Consider the following 20,032-nt stretch of genomic DNA (forward strand, 5'->3'; position numbering starts at 1 on the left):
ATTGACAAACGTAACGTTGACCTTGCCTTCACAACATGCACATAAATATCACATAATATTTTCTGCGTTTTAACTTCTCTTTACTCTGAATGCACTCAAACGTTGATATTTTCGGACCAAACCCTATTCGGTCGTATAGGGAACCCAATTGTGCAGAATCGCAAGACAGGTTTGAAGCATAATACACCTGGGGTGGGGGGTGGGTGTGCTACATCCCGAAATCAATTTTCCAAGGTTAGACTCATGGTGACGAAAATCATTATTGACGAAAGCTGGTACGTTTCCCCTCGCCGCCATCTTTTCTTTAACGACATTCATACCGTTTTGGGATGCAGTGGGTGCCGTTTTTGGATGTTGTGACTGCCGTTTGTGCGCTCGGTGACCGTTCTCAGGCGCTGTTCTAGCTGACACGCGAGTTTCCACTTCTAACGATTAGTTTTCTGCTACAGAGGGTTTGTTTCGGTTACAGAGCGTTTGTTTCTGTTACAGAGGGTTTGTTTCTGTTACAGAGGGTTCGTTTCTGTTACAGAGGATTTGTTTCGGTTTAAAAGGACATTGTTCCAGGTTTGGGGGAGTTTTGTTCTGTTTTGGTGTACATGTGTTAAGCTTCGATGATTTGTTCACCGTTGTATGCTAGGCCTGTGTAAGATGTCCGTAATATCTCTGAACTTACTTGGCTTGTAGTAATCCACCATGGAAATGTAGACAGGTTTGTTTGCGGCCACCATGCTCGTTCTTGAGCAAGACAGCTTCATGCATGTAGATGTCTTCCCAACCTACACAAAATACATTAAGTTAATATTTTGAGCAAAGGGAATGACACAGCTTGGAGCAACAGCTACGATTGGCCATACCGGCAACCCACCCAGTGTATAACTGACCTGGATATCTCGAACCAAAACATTACCTTCAGGAAAAGCTATCTTAATTTCAGATGTATTCACAAATATTGCAAAACTATTCACCCATTAGCTGGGAAAATGATTTATTGATAAACAACGTCAATGTTACAAGTAGGATAGATGTTTCGACATAGTTTATAATGTCTGAGAGGCCTACGTCCAAAAATATGATAGTGTATATTTAAACGTGTAAACTGGGGTGTGGTTCCAACAGATGACATGAACATTTATGGATGATTAGCGTCTGTCACAGTAGCAACGTGTCGGTATGAATTCTTATAAGCATATCCAGGTCTCATATCATATCAATGGTATAGGAATCTATGCCGAAATCTATACCGCCCTTGTTAAAATATAGACGTTGTTCATCCATAAGGTTTTGTTATCACCATAACACCAACCTCTAGAATACAACTCAAACCAATACAACAGACTTCAGAAGGCATGTTATGGACACAGTACGAGTGATATGAGGTTCAATATCCCAAAATGTTTTCAGCTTGAAGCCAATAAAAGAAGAAGCTCTGCTGTCATACGAAACGGTAATTTAAAGACACCGTCCAACAATCTGTAGTAGAAAATAAGTTTACTGCCAGTAACCAGGTTTCATTTTAAAAAACCATAGCGGTGGAATGGGTTGGATCACTGATTTTACGCGCTAGCGAATAGGTGGCTTACTCTCAGAGTCTGGGGTCCAACCCAAGATCGGTCTGAACCCAACCTGTGCTTTCCTGAGGATCTGCTCTTTCAAAATATAAGTATAGAGTGTAAACTTGCCGAGTCAAAGTAGGCGATGACTTGACCGTCTGTTTGTTCCAGGCGTTTCAGTCCTGCTATGTTGCCTGCGCTGGACAAATCAGCCGTGAACCCGGATGGAATCTGGATAGTTTGAACACACATCCCACTGGACCCCTCCTGGTGATGTCTGGTAGAGAATGTGGGTTTTCGATCGGATAGCGATAAAATATTTCGTGAACGAAAAATAACTACAATCTTTTAATATCGTTCTGGCTACCGTCAGACAAGACGCAGTTCATATCATACACTGCTATAAAACTTTACATAAAAACAGAGTTGAGCTTCATTTGGTGTTCAGCATAGTTTCCAAATGTTGCCAGTCAATGCCTGATCGAATAATTCACTAGTAATTGTAGAAACTAAGCAACAGATTACAAAAAAATAGATGAGAAAATATATTGTTGGCATGAATGTGTAATGAGTTTCATCATTAAGCTAATACGATGAACAGTTTTAGTACATGTTTTAGACCATCTTAGTACATGGACAACACATACTTGGAACATGTCATGAGAGTAAAACCGTTGATGGTGTCGTCGAGGAGCACTGTGCTGACATCGAAAACATCACTGTCACTGCCCACCGAGTCTACGTTGTAAAACAGGCCCAACTAAAAACGAAACACAGTACGAAGAATATGAAGATTATATGACGTCATGCTGATGGTTAGGTAAGAGTGAAGATAACGCACAAGTGTAAGCGGTGGTGTGGGGTCTTGCGCTTAGATCAGGTGAGATAACGTTGGCAACAGAGAGCACTTGGATGGGTAACCGTGTTTGGCCGCTTGGTTCACACACAAGACACAATGCACACATGTGGTCTATTCTTAAGCAAGTGAGTTTGTTCATAAATTGCCTCTTTTCGCCCAGAAGAAAAGGGGTACCCGGTGGGATAAGTCATATGACTATCAACTTTCCAGCGCCTGACAGGCAGCTTGGGTTATCTGGAATGATAACGGCCATGCTGTATGCGCTGAGAGCGTATTAGAGTTCAATGCTAAATAGGTGGTCATATTATTATGGAAGTCTCTATTTTGACAGACATGCCAACACAAAGGTACTGCACCTCAACAACGGCAAAACCTCTTCCTTCTGCGGATATCTTCAACACTGATGGGATGGACGATAGCTGAATTCAGAATGTAAGAATCATTAAAATCATTGATAGGTTCATGAGCATTACAAAACAGATAAGGCTGCTAGATTGACGAAAGCAACAAAGTCAGTACATATTCTCTCGGGGCTATGGTTGACGCTCGCGTAAAGGTGGTCTGTCCAACAATCCCTGAAGCACTTTGTTTGTCCTACTGCCTAGCCATCCCTGCAATGCTAAAGCCCTGCAAGTCTGTAATTCCTGAGGTTCTGAATCTCTCATCTCCTTTTCAGTTAAAAATAGGATTATTTGTTACTGTCAAAATTATATCTATTCAATAACTAAACGTTAGTAAAGCGGAAAAGTGGAGACTCATTCTTGAAATATTACAGTGATTCTGAAATGGTAACACCAGTCTAGTGTCAACCTGCAAAGTGCAACGTGCATCTCAGAACATGACTGCATACAAACGCCGTGCAGTGGGGTTGAACCCATCACCAACCTATACATATATACTGAACAGCAAAAGATACGCAACTCTGTTTTTGTCAAGTTTTTAAAAGATATGAACAGGAACGCTTACTTTTATATGAGATTTCATTTACTTCGAAAACTGCGTTTCTTTTGCTTTTTGGTTGTTCTACATCGTTCTTCGGGGCTATATTATGTGCAACTATGAAACTGCGCGACTAACATCGATGCTCTGTAGGACGAGGGCGTTTTCGTTGTTGACGGTGACGGTCCTGACTTCATTGCCAGCTGTAAGTCTGAGCCTAACGTTGTAGTTGTCGGGCCTGGCGTCAACCATAAACAGCGTCAGGGCCTCGAGGGCCACTGTCGTATCCTGAAGCATTTTAGACAGGAAATTTTAGTTACATACAATACACAATGGTATAGTACAAAATACAAGATGATATCAAGACATCTTCGAAGGGATATTCTTTCCCAGTAACATATGTTACTATCAGTCGATTATAATGTTGAGATTTGGGCGATTCCTTGTCATTATGAGCTGATGGCGGGTATTGTTGCTCAGGCTATCAATCACTTGTTTGTCTAGTCACGACTACATTACTCAAAGCCAGCGGTGGTGTAGATGGAATAATGCTGACTGTGTTGTTGAAACAATTAATCTTGATACGAAAAGGATTTAGCACTTGATGTGTCATTTGTTTTTGTGCACTCAGCAATATTCCATATATGGCTTCTGTCTGTAAAATAACTGAGGATGGATCAGACAGTCTAGTGATCAAACCGCATTGTCAGCTATCTACGCATCTGAGATACGATAACCCGTTTCAACTAAGTCAGCGGGCCTTATCACCCAATCCCTTGAGTCGCCTCTTAGGACAAGCATTGGCTGCATGAGACCTATTCTAACCCTGATACTCATGAGTTGGTCAAAATTCGTTCCTAACATGCCAAAGTCCTCTTTCTTGTTCTAGACTATGGTGTTGATGCGATATATATTTTCTGAATTAGGATGTTAAAATGTTTACCTGAGAAGACATGAATCCACCCCTTGGGTTCCTCTGAGATGACAGCCATCGCATGATACCCATTCCAGCTTTAAGCTTATTGCGGCTGACAAAGGTCATCAAGCCGTAGGAGGTGGTCAGTATGTCGATAGGACCAGGTTTCTTCTCCCCCTTGTTCTTATCGGGATCATTATTCACAACCCAATACTTTAAACCATCTGCACAACACAAACATGCACTTTGTTTGATTTTGAAAACAACTTGAGAAAGGATTTCTCATGACATGGATTTTATAGTAGGTCGGTGAAGTAGAAGATTTGAAAAGCATTTCGCGAATACAGGAGCTTTTCTTGTCCTTAAGAAGTATAGTTGAAGATAGGTTTTTCTATTGTATGGTTTTCTCTTCATAAGCGTCATTGTATGTAATGTAATGTAATGTAATGTAATGTAATGTAATGTAATGTAATGTATGTATGTATGTATGTATGTATGTATGTATGTATGTATGTATGTATGTATGTATGTATGTATGTATGTATGTATGTGTATACATATGTGTGTGTGTGTGTATGTGTGTGTGTGTGTGTGTGTGTGTGTGTGTGTGTGTGTGTGTGTGTGTGTGTGTGTATATATATATATATATATATATATACCTTCATTGCTGGAAAATGTAATATGCTAATCAGGAGACTCTTATGAGACAAGTGAAAGCGGAAGCTCACCCTTGCTATTCATCTCTTTCTTTAGCTGAGAGAAGGCTCTTCCGGATAACCTGCTCCCGGCTTTGGACAAGGCGTAGGTGCTGACAGCTAGCGGATATTCAGCCATGTGCTTGAACGACTGCCTCCCCAGGTACCCCACCGCTTTCTGCTGCATGTCCTCGAGGCGTGAGCTATTGACCTGCGTCCCCAAAGTACTCAAAAACTATATACCGCTGCTAAGAGGTAGCCTGTAAATGTTCTAGAATAAGAATGGTTGATTTGGGTTTTACGCCTTTAGCAATGTTCCAGCAGTATCACGGTGGGGATACGAGATATGGCGTTCATACATTATCATACATATGTGGGGAATCGAATCCGGACCATAGGGTGACGAGCGAAGGTTCTAACCACTGGGCTACCCCACCGCCACTCTATCACCCGATAATAATTGCTCTTGAGACCATTTTCCCTCAACTATACTCTTAAAAAAGTAGGGGAACCTGAACTTTCAATTTGGATAGGAAGTGTAAACGTTGACAAATATTTCAAGTACAGACATCTTATGAAAGTACCACTATTTCACCACTATTAGCACCCCTAAACACAACGCATGATATGCACGTGCACAACGCAGTAGCCCCATACACGTGCATGGGGTCCCATGCTTAATTTTTGACGATTTTTCAAGGAGGTCGAGAAATCACTTAGAACATTAATTCTGACACTCATCTTGCATCACACATGTGCTTGTTTCTAGTCGTTGTTTTAAAATGAAAATCGTATACATGCAAATTACATGACATACACAATCATCTTTCAAAGGCAACTACTTTCCAAATAGCTATGGTTGTAAGGAACTGCATACGGTGATGCACTCTCAAAACATTCAATAATATCATATCAACGTTGATTGATAAATATCCTAAATGTCATCGTAAATAAAAGAAACTGAAGTTCTGCTACTGTTTTTAGTAGTGGGTGAGTGAGTGAGTTTAGTTTTACACCGCACTCAGCAATATTCCAGCTATATGGCGGCGGTTTGTAAATAATTGAGTCTGGACCAGACAATCCAGTGATCAACAACATGAGCATCGATCTGCGCAATTGGTAACCGATGACATGTGTCAACCAAGTCAGCCAGCCTGACCACGCGATCCCATTAGTCGCATCTTACGACAAATATAGTAGCTGTTTATGGCAAGCATATTTGCTGAAGGCCTATTCTACCCCGTGACCTTCACGAGTCTTTTTAAAGAGTATATGACGAGCAGTGTAATGTGATGCTGAAGGCCTATTCTACCCCGTGACCTTCACGAGTCTTTTTAAAGAGTATATGACGAGCAGTGTAATGTGATGCTGAAGGCCTATTCTACCCCGTGACCTTCACGAGTCTTTTTAAAGAGTATATGACGAGCAGTGTAATGTGATGCTGAAGGCCTATTCTACCCCGTGACCTTCACGGGTCATTTTAAAGAGTATATTACGAGCAGTGTAATGTGATGCTGAAGGCCTATTCTACCCCGTGACCTTCACGGGTCATTTTAGAGAGTATATTATGAGCAGTGTAATGTGATGCTGAAGGCCTATTCTACCCCGTGACCTTCACGGGTCATTTTAGAGAGTATATTATGAGCAGTGTAATGTGATGCTGAAGGCCTATTCTATCCCGGGACCTTCGCGGGCCATTTTAAAGAGTATATTACGAGCAGTGTAATGTGATGCTGTAGAAGAGGAGCTCCACTAGCGGCTTTGTGGTTATTATTTCGTGTAACTACAACAGTACCTTGTAGAGATCAAACTGCCCTGAGCATGCAATTGTTTGGTTCTGATATATCCGTCAGCTTATTTAGGCGTATATTATGGCTAACACATTTTTGAGTGGTACACGTGTTTAGAATTGCCGTGTTGAACAATGGTTGTATTTGTTTGGATATTCATATACTGAACAGCAAACGAAACGCAAACGCTTTTTACCATTTTTTTTAAAAATAGGAGACATAAACATGAACGCTTACTTTTATGAGACTTAATTTTCTGCTTCGAAAAATTGCCTTTCTTTTGTATTGTTCAGTATATATTAAGGTACTAGACCGAGAAGTCCAGTGCACATATCAGTAGTTGATGACATTCTCGAGAAAGCGGCTGATCAACCTTTCCGCGAGAGAATTCAGAACCATTTCAAGTATGCATTGTACGTTATCTATTCAGAACTTTCCCAATCGCTTGTTATGTCAATATGGGCTAGCTTTATTCACTTATTTCTTCGTTGTTAAACGTTAAAGTACGCAAATAAAGTACATGGCTTTGAACGGCATCTCACCCGTGAACCATTGTGTCCTGACGTCTCAACCAGGGCAATGAGCACGTATGCAGTGAGGCTGGGTCCGGAGCCTTTAGTTCCCTGTAAACGAGTTGGTTTAATACTGTTAGTGTTCTACAGTGTCTCATGTTAGTCAGTCTGCATCTATCATTTGAGATTTGTGTAAGTCCGTAAATCGTAGGCTGTCCTGGACTAGGGAGAAATATGGTAACAGGAAATGAACGACCAGTGACAATTCTATTTCCTGTCAACTTTACTATCGTGAAGGATTGGTTGGTTGTTTTGTTGCTTAACACCGCATCCACCAACATTCCAGTTATAAGGCGTCGGTCTGCAAATAATACTCTGGACCAGATAATTCAGTGATTAAAAGGATATGCATCGATCTAAGTAACTGGGATATGATGACACATGTCAACCAAGCCTGACCACTCGATCCCGTAAGTCGCCTCTTACTGCCAGCATGGGTTGCTGAACACACACTTCTTTCAAATTTAGTTGTCCATCTAACTGATATGATAGCTTCTCACCTGCAGCTGTTTGTCAATAATTCTGCCCGGCTCTACGAAAGAACCATCACTCCTTTGCATATGTGCGAGAAAGTTTAAGGCCTTGTCAATTGTAGAGTTGTCCACATAGATGTATCGGCGAGCCTGGTAAAGCGACTTCACCACGAAAGATGTGAGCCTGAAAATCAACACATATACACGTTTTGCAAACCATGTCTCTCACAAGAAATGATGTCAAAGCACTTGTATCATATGGTGCCTTGAACATATGTAATTGATTCATCGTCGTTTTGTATACTGGCCATGAGGTTCACAAACCGTTTCCGTAATAACAAGTCAACAGCAAATAGCAGAGACTTATGTACCATTTCGTCTGTATCATGAGCAAGTGTTTATGAATCATTAACAACTTATTGTGATACACGTCAAAACGTATGCAAAGAACAGTCAATATTTCACTTGAAAAAAATGGGAGCGCATGATACAAATCAAACATGAGTCATGAGCGAATTGGTACCTGAGAGGTACAAAGGAGGCATATTACACACAGAGTTTCGGTTAGCAGACCTGTAGCAAGGACTAGATGAAGCGTAGTGTTGCAGGATACAGATGATTAGGTGTATCTGATAATATTAATTAATACAATACGTCCATTTGAATGAGTTGGTCTAAAATGTTTTGACATATACCGAATATCATTCACATACCATATACTTCCTGCCTCATCGCGCTCCCCAAAAGTGCTGAAGGACCCGTCATTTCTCTGGTAGGACAACTGACGCTGGTATCCTGAGGAGAAAATGTCCTTTTCATGTTAACTGCTGTGATAATACTGATGACACATGCTTGCTGGTTGTTTTCATATCAATGATTTTAGTGTATGTCAGTATACATCAAGTTAGCAAAGCTTCCTTTGGTTAACACCAAACATTTTCAAAGACATCAATGCGCCCCATGGGGCAGCTTGGACAGGATTTGACGTGTACACTGGTAAATTTCCTGGATCCAGGACCTGATCATGTAAACAGCAACTTTCTGACTTCAGTTCATCATTATGATACTCGCGGACTTCTGACTCTATATGCAGTGTATCTCGCATCATACCACCCACTACCTTCTAACACTGGACCCTCATCATGACACCCACTACCTTCTGACACTGGCCCCTCATCATACAACCCATTACCTTCTGACTTCAGTGTCAAGGGTGTCAGTAGTAGTAAGGCTTCACTACTGCTGATGTCACGAAACATTTTCTTTAAATCTAACACTATTTCACTCACCAACTTCCAGGAAGGTCTTTATCCTCTCCTCCAAAGCACTTGTCATCTGTTTGGTTGCCATTAGGTAGTTGGCAATGTAAATATTGGGAGCAAACTTCAGCATGTTCTGTTCCCCGCATCCAGTAGGCAGCGACAGGAGGTTTTCCATCCCATCAAGGCTTGGGCCAAGCAGATCACCTACAATGGACAGATATATTGACGTTGAGTTTAAGATAACGTCAACATGTTAACCTCATTAAAGGCACACTACCACGCCACACCTCTCTAAAAAGTAATACTGCATCTCTCTCATTAATAATATCAGGCCTCAGCGAACCTATCACATAATATATTCCGAAAAATTAACTATCAAGATAACTATATGAAATTAAAACTTTCGCTGGAAAGTTGCAATACATTGCCCTCTTCCGACCGAACTCTATTTCAAGCGAACCCCATAGATTGTGTCCCTTGGAACGCTATTTATAAATGTCCTTTAAGGCAACATCTGATTGAGGCCAATTCAGGAAATATTCGTTACCAACTCATGTTATTCCGTGACAGGCTGAATATCGTCTACTTGGAGGTTACGGAAAGGGACGAGTGGTGATGATTTTTCAGCACAGATAACACCGCGTGCGTCAGTTTTCGATCTGTGGAGAAATCGTTTACTTTCCACATATGACAAAGTGTTCTCTGTTTGGAAGCTGTTCGCCTCGAGGTTATCGATTTTAGGAAAGTTGTTTGGGATAATAAGTCTGTATCAATGGGAAGCTAAAGTGAGTGAGTGAGTGAGTGAGTGAGTTTAGTTTCACGCCACACGCATCAATATTCTAGCTATATGTCGGCGGTCTGTAAATAATTGGGCCTGAGCGAAACAATCCAGTGATCAACAGCATGTGCATCGATGTGCGCACTTGGGAACCGATGACATGTGTCAACCAAGTCAGCGAGCCTGACCACTCGATCCCGTTAGTTGAATCTCAGACAAGCATTGTCGCCTTTTGTGGCAAGCATGGGTTATATTATAGAACAACATATTGTCGAAAGAGTGACATTTGGTCAATAAGACACTAAGACAATACAGGAACTGTGTGCTGTCAGCCTTCTGTACATGTAACAGCTACGTACGTCACTGTCAAGAATATGTGAACATGAACTCACCAGTAACTGTGAGACGAACTCTTTCTGATCCCGAAACAAGTCCGGGTGGAGAAGAAACGCTCAACTGCGTTTCGAAGCTATCCTCTGATGTCAGATCAACGAGAATAGGGGTGTTCTGTTCTTTCTGTATTCCTTCTGCCTTTAGGAAGCAAATGAGAACAATTGAAGTTTGTACTGTCTGAGGTTGCGAAAGTAATCTGACAGGAATAAATGGTATATTATTTTGTTTGTAGCTGAACGTAAGCAACATATACATAAGACCACTGTATGGGGGGACACGACATTGTGATGGACAGAACATATGACGCATAATATTAGTATTACGATAGGTTGGTTGGGGTGGCTGGTTTGTTGGTTGACGCCTTGCGTATCAATATCCCTGTTACATGGACGACACAATCCAGTGATCAACAGCATGAGCATCGACATACGCAAATGCTATACGATTACGTGTCAGCGAGCCTGATCACGCTATTCCGTAAGTCCCCTCTTACCGTAGTTGGTAGTTTAGGAAGCTATAGCAGGATTTAGGAACCGTGCTATAGCAGGATTTAGGAACCGTTACTTAATTGATCCCAATGATTATTGACATTTCAAGGTCTGGCGATTTGAGTACCGTAGCATTATACAAATAAGTATTGCTAAGAATATTTATAACCAGGAACAATTCTTTTTATAGATAGAGAACATCTATATTGCAATGGATGCGGCGTTTCGGTATAGATGCTTAGAGCGTTATCAATCACTTGCTTCATAAGGGTGTTAGCATCTACACCGAAACGTCCATCCATTGCAATAAAGAAGCTCTATATAGATACAAAAATCGTTTCCTGTTCATCAAACCAGTTGCTATAGCCATCCAAAGAAGAAAAAAGATTATTTCTAATCCGACCTAGGTCAGCAAACGAAATCGGTATTAATGAAAGAATACAAATTAATTTAATAGTTATCAAGTTTAATTCTTTTGATTCAGAAGAGGAATTCTCCCATGTGATTAAATGTCTAAACTGTGCAAAACTGGTTAAGTAATGAGACTTGTTGATTCAATGGGAGCAATGCTGATTCTTCAGTGACGTGGGTAAATAGATTTACACACTGGAAAGAGTCTTGGGTCACTTTCGTCGTGGTGTACGTTCTTTAGAATACTGAAAGACTGGTATTTTATGCTTTCATCCATGTACAGCATCTGATAAAGCTAGATGTCCTTATTCTACACATAGTAGAAACATGACCGTGATAATTAAAACCAACCTGAAGCATAAATGCCAGAATGTGTGGATGCCAACTTCTTCATTTCAGGAACACAATGTTTCAAAGAATGTATACTTGGCAAAAATACGGGCATTTGTAAATTTTGAAATTCTGAATGATGATGTGTTTATTCATTAACATACTCATAAAATATCCACCATAAAATACCAATATTCCTAACTTATTTTGCTCAGTATACTTATTTCGAAACGTCGTGTTGCTGGGAATAAAGAAGTAGACATCCATAATCTGTGTTACCACTTCTATATGCCGTTCAAAGACTTCCAGTTTGTAACAGTTCCGATTGATACTTTATTCTTCGATGGTTATGCATCAAATAGCCACACAATCTGTTAATAATTTATGATATTTCTTCAGGATTCGTTACAGATTGTCAACTGATTTGCTCTATCCTTGATTCACTAACCTTTACTCTTAGTTGTCTCTTCACGGCGTCAGCTGCTGTTGCGGTTTGGGCGGAGACTTCAATATCGACATCACCAATGACTGAGGCAGTTATTGGAAAGTACACAGCCTTGGCTTCACCAGGGCGTACAAGATACCTCTGACGTTGGGGGTCAGAGTTGAAAGTGTTTTCACCATTGGAACCAATGACGACACTTTGGAAACCGCTGCTGGGCTTAAGCGTAACGGTTACCTATGGAACGAGTATTGATATAATAAGGAACTGATTCTCTCATAGGTGTATTAATTCAAATTGGGAATCGGGATCAGCCTCGTGAAACTTATCAGAATCCCAAGAAATTCTACCTCGAAAATGTTTTGTGTGTTTGTTTTGCATTTAGCGCTGAAGCAGTATTCCAGCTATATGGTGGTGATGTGTTAATATTCGAGTCCAGACAATCCAATGATCAACAGCATGAGTTTCGTTCTTTTCGACTGGGATACGATGACTTGTGTTAACAAAGTCAGCGAGTTAGACTACACGATCCCATAAGTCGCCACTTACCGAGAAGCATAGGTTACTGATGGTAATTCTAATTCTGATCTTCGCGGATTAGCAACTACTGGACTCTCATAGTAGTATAGTGCACATAAGAAGGTCCTGCGTTCACAGTAAGACCTGATTTGAGGTTCTACTCTTGAACGGCGTCATTAATTATTTGTATTTAATGATGAATTTTGATTGACTGAATTTCAAGATTCCTTTCACGTGATCATTTCTTACGAAAACCGAAATACAAATATCATGTTTAGGTTTGTAACCCAGAAATAGACTACACGTACGTAACTTATGTAGGGAAAGCGTTAACAAGTGGGCTACCTCAGTTGAAAGCAAAGTGTTCAAGTCAGTATGGTTTTACGCCGCTTTTTGGAATATTCAAGGAGATTAAGAAAATCGGCATCACACATTGTACCAATTTGGGTACCTAACTCAGGCCTTCGACGTGACCACTAGGTGCCCTAAAACGTTTGAAGAGTAATACGATTATCTCTAATCCATTGTGACAGCTTACATCTTGTACTCTGGGCAGGTAGTTGAAGACGCTGGCCTGGACGACCACTTGTTCCCCTCGCACCACAGACAGTGGCAGGTTCAGACTGACGAAGAAAGACCGGAACACACGGAGCTGTGGAACATAGGAATCCAAAAGTTGGTCAAGAAGAATCATTGGAGACTTTTTGATATACTGAACAGTAAAAGAAACGCAAGTTTCGAAAGAAAATGAAATCTCATAAAAGTAAGCGTTCATGTATATATCGTCTATTTAAAAAATCCTGTCAAAATACCAGATCACCAGTTGCGTTTCTTTTGCTTTTCAGTATATATCTAGACGGGGGACATCAATATGGAATGATTGATTGCTGTTTAAACCCACACTCAGAAATGTTTGAGCTACATGGCAGCGGTCTGTGAATAATCGAGTCGATAATTGATCAGACAACCCAGTAATCAACAGCATGAGCATCGATCTATCTACACAACTGGGATAGGATGATACCTGTCAACCAGTTTAGCGAATTTGACTTCCTTTAGTCGCCTCTTACGACAAGCATGGGTTGCTGATGACCAAATCTCACCCGAATCCTTTCAGGTATGAGGCTTTAACTTGCACAGTTTGCAAGTGTAAGGGATCGAACATTATATTCCGACGTCTACACACAGGGTCCGTTAATTCAAATATAGGGAGATGGGGGATATGTTGACGCGTTAGGAAGAATCCAAGTTGAAATCCGCAGAATACAGATATCGTATCTTTGTGGTACAAAGTCTCATATATTAGGTAGCATATTGTTTCGGTGAATTTTTATAGATTGTATAAGTCTTCATATAATGTGATGAAAAACTAGAGCAAGAGAATTTGCTGTTCACCTAAAGTATACAATCTGTAGGAAGATACGAAGGAAGCTATCACCAATGGCTCTACGGTTACCTTTGCCGAGGTTGGCGACACTCCGAGTCCTGAGCGGGGGCTGATGGCGAAAGCACTGGCAACCCATGACGTAATAGTATCCGGGACAGTGGTCTGGATCGATGCCCGACCGTCCAGTCTGTATCATAACATAACAAATACTGTCTGTATAACGCGTCAGATTTTTTTAAAACAGTCACTAGATTCTTTAAGCCATGCCAATGTCTTATGGCTTCTTGAATTCCAGCCCAGCTACCTCTTCTCCAGATCAAGCACTTTCAACACTAAAATCCTTAAACAGCGGTGTAATATCTACTCTGATCATGTTCTCAGAGTGAAGGGTTGGTTATTCCAGCCTGACCACCCGATTCCGTTAGGCGCCTTTTAAGATAAGCATTTGTTGCTGAAGACAAATCTAACCCGAATCTTCTCGGGTCCATGGCGATAGAAGACTCACCCAACTGTCGTATTCACCCAGAGCCACGTCTCGGGGAAGATCTCCCTTACTCTCTCTACTTTCTTTAAGGGGGTGGACTGCCCAGATTCACCGATTCCTCTCGGGGCCGAATGAACTTTGGCAAGGCCAATGTCATACTGTGCCGGTGGGCCTGCGAAAACATGTTTATTTGTCGCTATTGCATTGTTGCTACTGTTCTTAAAGGGCCATTCATCTTATACACCCTTCCAACCAGTGTCACTCTCCATTTCATGCAACCTTTCATCCAGTGCAACTATCCATTTTATTCAACCTTCCATCCAGTGCCACCGTCCATTTTATACAACCTTTCACCAAGTGTCAGTATTCATCTTATGAAACCTTTCATCCACTGAAACTGTCCATCTTATACAACCTTTTATCCAGTGCCACAGTGCATCCTATACAACCTTTTACTCGGTGTTACTAACAATCTTACACAACCTTTCATCCAGATTCATAGTCCATCCTATACAACCTTTTACCCAGTGTCACTAACCATCTTACACAACCTTTCACTCAGTGTCACTAACCATCTCACACAACCTTTCATCCAGCGAAAATGTCCATCCTTTACAACCTTTCACTCAGTGTCACCAACCATCTTACACAACCTTCCATTCTGTTTCAGAGTCCATCTTATACAACCTTTCACTCAGTGTCACTAACCATCTTACACAACCTTTCATCCAGTGAAACTGTCCATCCTATACAACCTTATACCAAGTGTTACTATTCATCTTCTACAATCAGTAAGTGTCATTATCAATCTATTACAACATTTCATGCAGTGTTGGGATTCATATTATACTAAATTTATTCAATAGTGTTACATTACTATTTAATTTTTTGTTTTTTTCCAGGAGTGTTACTATTCATCTTATAGAAACTTTTATTTCATTCAGACTTGTATGATAATTCAATGATTTAACAATTTTGTGCATGTAGGGATTTCTAGGTTCCTAGAGTTTCAGTTCGAGTTTCAAACTTGGAACTACGTCAATTAAACACTCAATGACGATAATGACTCCACAAGAACTCACCCCTAGGTGCAGCTTGGAAATAGAGATCAGAACGTCTGCCATAAGCAACAGTGTCTCTGCTGGGCAGTAGCGCATCAGTGATGACAAGAATTCCAGCCCTCTGCAACATTGTATTTTGCGGGTAAAACATATAGAATAAATAACAGTAATACTCCGCTTAGGGCTCATATCCAGGCGCATAGCCTGCCCACGGAACTACGTACATTACTATGCCCGGACATAGATACACTGGTACTTTCCGATACTCTGATCCCCGGGGATCGTATAGCAAGCCGCCTGTTAGACGCAATGAACTGAACACTCACATTGCCGTCAGATCCTCACGTGTATCCATTTTACAGCTGGGTGAACTGAAACAATGTGGATCTAAGTATTTTGCCCAAGGATACTACACAAATGTGCCCACCTCGGGACCCGAAGCTTGGTGTCTGAACCGGTGGTCAAACCCGTGACTTCAGCATAATAGGCAGACGCCCTACCACTGAACTAATGCACTCCATATATTTAACCCGTCACAGGATTGGGGTCACAGTATATGCATAACACCAAGGTATAGGCTCGACTGTGTATCTAAACAACTGGTGGACAGAACATAAAACACGTAAGCTTAACTCGTCACGGTTTGCTAGGTACAGTTTGGTTGGTTGGTTGTCGAATGCCACACTTAGCAATATTTCGGTAAATAATGGAGCCAAGACTAAACTATCCAGTAGTAATTCATTTACACCATGAACATCGGTCTACGCAGTTGGAGTACGAAGACATGTACCTGGTTACCGACTAAATGATTTTGACCAGGACACCCTTGATCTTACCTGGAAAATTTCTTTTGCATTCGTTCCGGAAGATGGAACCGGGAAATGCCATCTCAGGAAGTTTTCACTTGGGGCGCTGTAATCATACTTCTTTAGCTCCTTCATCACCTGGTCACCAAAGATGAACAACAATATTGAAATAGATAAAGATAGTTATAAATGTTATTAATGTGATTTATTCAATCAGTGCATATTTAACAGTTTCATGTTGCATATTCCAGTAAAACATACCACAAGTAGACTCGAGAACAAGTGTGTGTTATTCATAGGTTGAAAACAGCAGTGAAAAGTATGTGGAAGGGCAATTAAAATCAATGAAGATAGAAGATGATCACATGGACGCTTCCTAGGATTAGTATCGTGCTCTTGACTCTTCAACCGTTTATGATTGTTCAGAGCAATCATAGCATAGACCTATTTTCGTAAACCACTGAATTTCTACAAATGTTGCCGCCATTTTATACGAACTGCATGCGAGGTCATTTTGCATCATATGGTTTGAAATGACACTTATTTTCTCTGACCGGCGAGAGAATGCGGTTGAGGCTGGGGAATGAGGTGAGTGGAGGGTTGCTCAGAAGGGGAAAGTATGCGTTAAAGGCGGTGGGGACCAGCGTCAGATTAGTGTTTGGAGGAAAGGAATTTTATATCACGTTGTAGCCCGAGGAATTATATTTAATGGAAATAGCTAAATGTACCCCAGTGAGTTCAATGCCCCTGCATGCTGGACAAGCTACCTGTTCTGTCGAGAGGTCATTTCCGCTTTTCAGCAGCAAGATGCTTTGATCCACGGCCAAGAGGAAAGCTGTTGATTCTGGGTCCGCAGTGACTTCGACCGCCACATCCGTGTGTGGCTTTGCAGTCTCCGTGCTGTACTCGATACCAACCTACAAATGAATATTAAAGTATAATTCCGAACTGCTGCTGAGTGCTGAAGACTTGTTCTAACCTAAGTCCCTTTGGACTATCTATGTAATTAATCTCATCTACCTGTGTACATTCTATCTATGTAATTCATGTATAGCCTATCTTCCCGAGTACATACTTGTGTTTGTACATCACCAACCCTCATGTAAACATGCTCACCCCCTATCGTGTGTTATGTACATCATCCTATCATGCGTAATGTATCACCTTTGGCTTCCATCCTTATCCCCAATCATGTTATGTAAACATATCCAATCAACTGTAATGCATTACCATTGGCTTCCATCATTGTTATCTTAACTATCGGCTTCCTATCAGTGCTTGTTTATACTAGCTTTCGTTAACTCATTCCACTTGTTACTTTGTTATTGTTTTACCTGTACATATAAATACACCTCTGTATCCCTTTCTCAATCACCTGATGAAGGAGTAAGCATTAACTCCGAAACGTTGTGTTCTCTCATAAAGAAGTTGATATCCATAAAAATCTTCATTCTTATGTATTTTCACTTCTAAATGACATTCAAAGACTATTCTATAATAACATTTTCATGCCTAACTGAACAATGCGATCTTTGTGTTTAGAACATATATCTATGTTAACAGTTTAGTCGTTTGATGTTAATTGCGATACAATCGCAACTAACATTACACTGTGGATCCAAGCCCGGATCTGTATAAACACTAGGTTTCAATTTAGAACTGACTGTGTGTATTTAGTCGGTTCATTGAGGTATGAACTGGATAGCAAACAGTGTACAAAGAGTTTGCATTGAACCGCAATGAACCAATAAAATGCACGGCACTGTTTCTTTAGAAGTCTCTCTCACTGATGAAACAATCGTCTTACTTGGTTAGCGAAAACACCGTCCACGTTAAAGCTGATGGAGTCGGCCACGATTTCACCGATGTCCGTGACGTAATTAATGAGGAAGTGTGATGTTGGGGACATGGTGGAGAGGACAGGGATGGTGACAGAGAGGGTCGTGTCTTGAGGGGAACTTGGGGTTATTATTCCACTCTTCACCACTATTCCACGTGACATGATCTGCAACGGACCAGAGCATCAGAACCGCATGCAGTCTGTAACGGCATTTAGAGCATTACCATCAATTTGGGGAGTCAACTTTATTTACCCTTGGTATGAAAAGTGAGGACTCATCATGACTCCCTGGTGTCATGAAAGGGAATCATGGACATGTTAGGGGGTTGGGGTGGGAGGAGTCAACTCCGCAGGTATTCTGCGTCACGGGAAACACTGCATTTGTATAAGTGGCTGTTTATGCTGTTCAGAGTGAGTGAGTAAGTTCCCATATTGTTCTTATGTTTGGAATCGAAACACAAGCCTTCGGCGTGACGAGCGAAAGCTTTAAAAACTAGACTGCCCCACCTCACCTTACCCTGTTCCCAACTTCCGCTGGTTTTACAACATTAGTCTGCTAAGATAACATTTCCCAGTTTAAAAGGGATACCCAACTCAGATACAGATACTAAAACCAAACTGACTAGTCTCTTTTTTTCCACCTTAATGTCGAAACTTAGGTAACAAGAAGTACCATTTCCATGTGCTTTTGGCATGACACGACAACGTTGTTCATACATATATATAAGTATCTTTGGCATCGTTGATATCTGTCTATCAATGGCGATACCGAGTATTGAGGGTTATATTTTATCCTGGTATGGAAGGTCATATTTATCTGATATTGAGGGATATATTTATCTGATATAAAAGTTCATATATACCTGGTATGAAACGTTTCCAGGAGGGGATGTCGCCTGGATTTCAAACACCCCGTTGTCCCCCGCCTACAGGTCAAAGAAAACCGCAGATATCAGGCAAAGTATTAAGTAAATTTCCTAACCAAGTGTCGTATAGCACTGAGTCATATTTAACACTGTATAGAACTGCAGAAGTATATCCAAAGAAATGCAGGAATATATTGGTGTAATTGGTTGAACATTGTTTTGATATCGGGTTTCCCATTTTATAAACAGCAGAAAAATAGTTACAGTCGTGGAAACCGTATATTGGAAATAACGAACCAACATCTTGGTTCAGACAAGGGAAACAACTCTGAGTCACAGTTATGAACATTCTCCTTGTTTAAATGATTGGGAAATCTTAATGACACGCCATACAATGGTAACGGGCCATACTTTCAGCTCTAATGTGCGCAGCTTTGCTTGAATGTAGGTGTCACTCCTCGAGTAACTTTTGGTCACGTATTTTGAGGCGTGGATGTTCCGGTAGTATGCCTTAAACAGAGACACATGTAGTTAGTCACACGTAGGTACAATTATTACACAATAATGAACATAACGAGTTTACCACGTCTGGTGATTACTTTACTATCACTTATGAACTCATGCTGGAACAATGCTGCCTTATGCAGTGTCGTCAATGCATTGTGGCACCTCGTAGCTTCATTGTCATGTCGTCAGTGCATTGTGGCACCTCGTAGCTTCATTGTCATGTCGTCAGTGCATTGTGGCACCTCGTAGCTTCATTGTCATGTCGTCAGTGCATTGTGGCACCTCGTAGCTTCATTGTCATGTCGTCAAACTTGCTGCTCAAAGCTATGTCGTCAGTGCATTGTGACCTCTCGTAGCTTCATTGTCATGTCGTCAATCTTGCTGCTCAGTGCCATGCATTGTGACCTCTCGTAGCTTCATTGTCATTTCTTCAATCTTACTGCTTAATGCCATGTCGCCATATTGTTGCTTGCATGTGTACTGACAGTGTTTGTGTATGTCTGCAGTGCTTGTGTAAGTCACTGCATTTAGTCGTTCAACGTTGAAGTATTATGTTAGCTTATGACAGTTCATTCTGTTCCCAGAAGATAAAAAAAAAACAACATCCAAAACAAACAAACATTACTGAATCTGAAAGCAACATTTGCAACTGTTTCTTTACTTA

General features: G+C 41.0%; 1 protein-coding gene across 1 annotated transcript in view; it reads right to left on the minus strand.

Moving 5' to 3' along the window:
- Positions 1-20,032, minus strand: part of LOC137274323 (CD109 antigen-like) — a 32,916-nt gene that overhangs the window by 1,109 nt on the left and 11,775 nt on the right. Inside the window, exons 13-34 of the mRNA XM_067807466.1 lie at positions 19,273-19,371; positions 18,859-18,921; positions 17,963-18,160; positions 16,923-17,072; positions 16,186-16,293; positions 15,371-15,470; positions 14,310-14,460; positions 13,874-13,991; positions 12,956-13,069; positions 11,905-12,135; positions 10,227-10,365; positions 9,084-9,260; positions 8,508-8,589; positions 7,822-7,978; positions 7,292-7,372; positions 4,993-5,170; positions 4,292-4,488; positions 3,487-3,636; positions 2,766-2,828; positions 2,198-2,310; positions 1,680-1,827; positions 674-776 (exon numbers count right to left, since the gene is read on the minus strand). Of these exons, the coding sequence (XP_067663567.1) occupies positions 674-776; positions 1,680-1,827; positions 2,198-2,310; positions 2,766-2,828; positions 3,487-3,636; positions 4,292-4,488; positions 4,993-5,170; positions 7,292-7,372; positions 7,822-7,978; positions 8,508-8,589; positions 9,084-9,260; positions 10,227-10,365; positions 11,905-12,135; positions 12,956-13,069; positions 13,874-13,991; positions 14,310-14,460; positions 15,371-15,470; positions 16,186-16,293; positions 16,923-17,072; positions 17,963-18,160; positions 18,859-18,921; positions 19,273-19,371 (2,920 nt within the window). The remainder of the gene's footprint in view (positions 1-673; positions 777-1,679; positions 1,828-2,197; positions 2,311-2,765; positions 2,829-3,486; positions 3,637-4,291; positions 4,489-4,992; positions 5,171-7,291; positions 7,373-7,821; positions 7,979-8,507; positions 8,590-9,083; positions 9,261-10,226; positions 10,366-11,904; positions 12,136-12,955; positions 13,070-13,873; positions 13,992-14,309; positions 14,461-15,370; positions 15,471-16,185; positions 16,294-16,922; positions 17,073-17,962; positions 18,161-18,858; positions 18,922-19,272; positions 19,372-20,032) is intronic.

Source organism: Haliotis asinina, chromosome 2, assembly GCF_037392515.1.
Source record: "Haliotis asinina isolate JCU_RB_2024 chromosome 2, JCU_Hal_asi_v2, whole genome shotgun sequence".
Lineage (NCBI taxonomy): Eukaryota > Metazoa > Mollusca > Gastropoda > Lepetellida > Haliotidae > Haliotis > Haliotis asinina.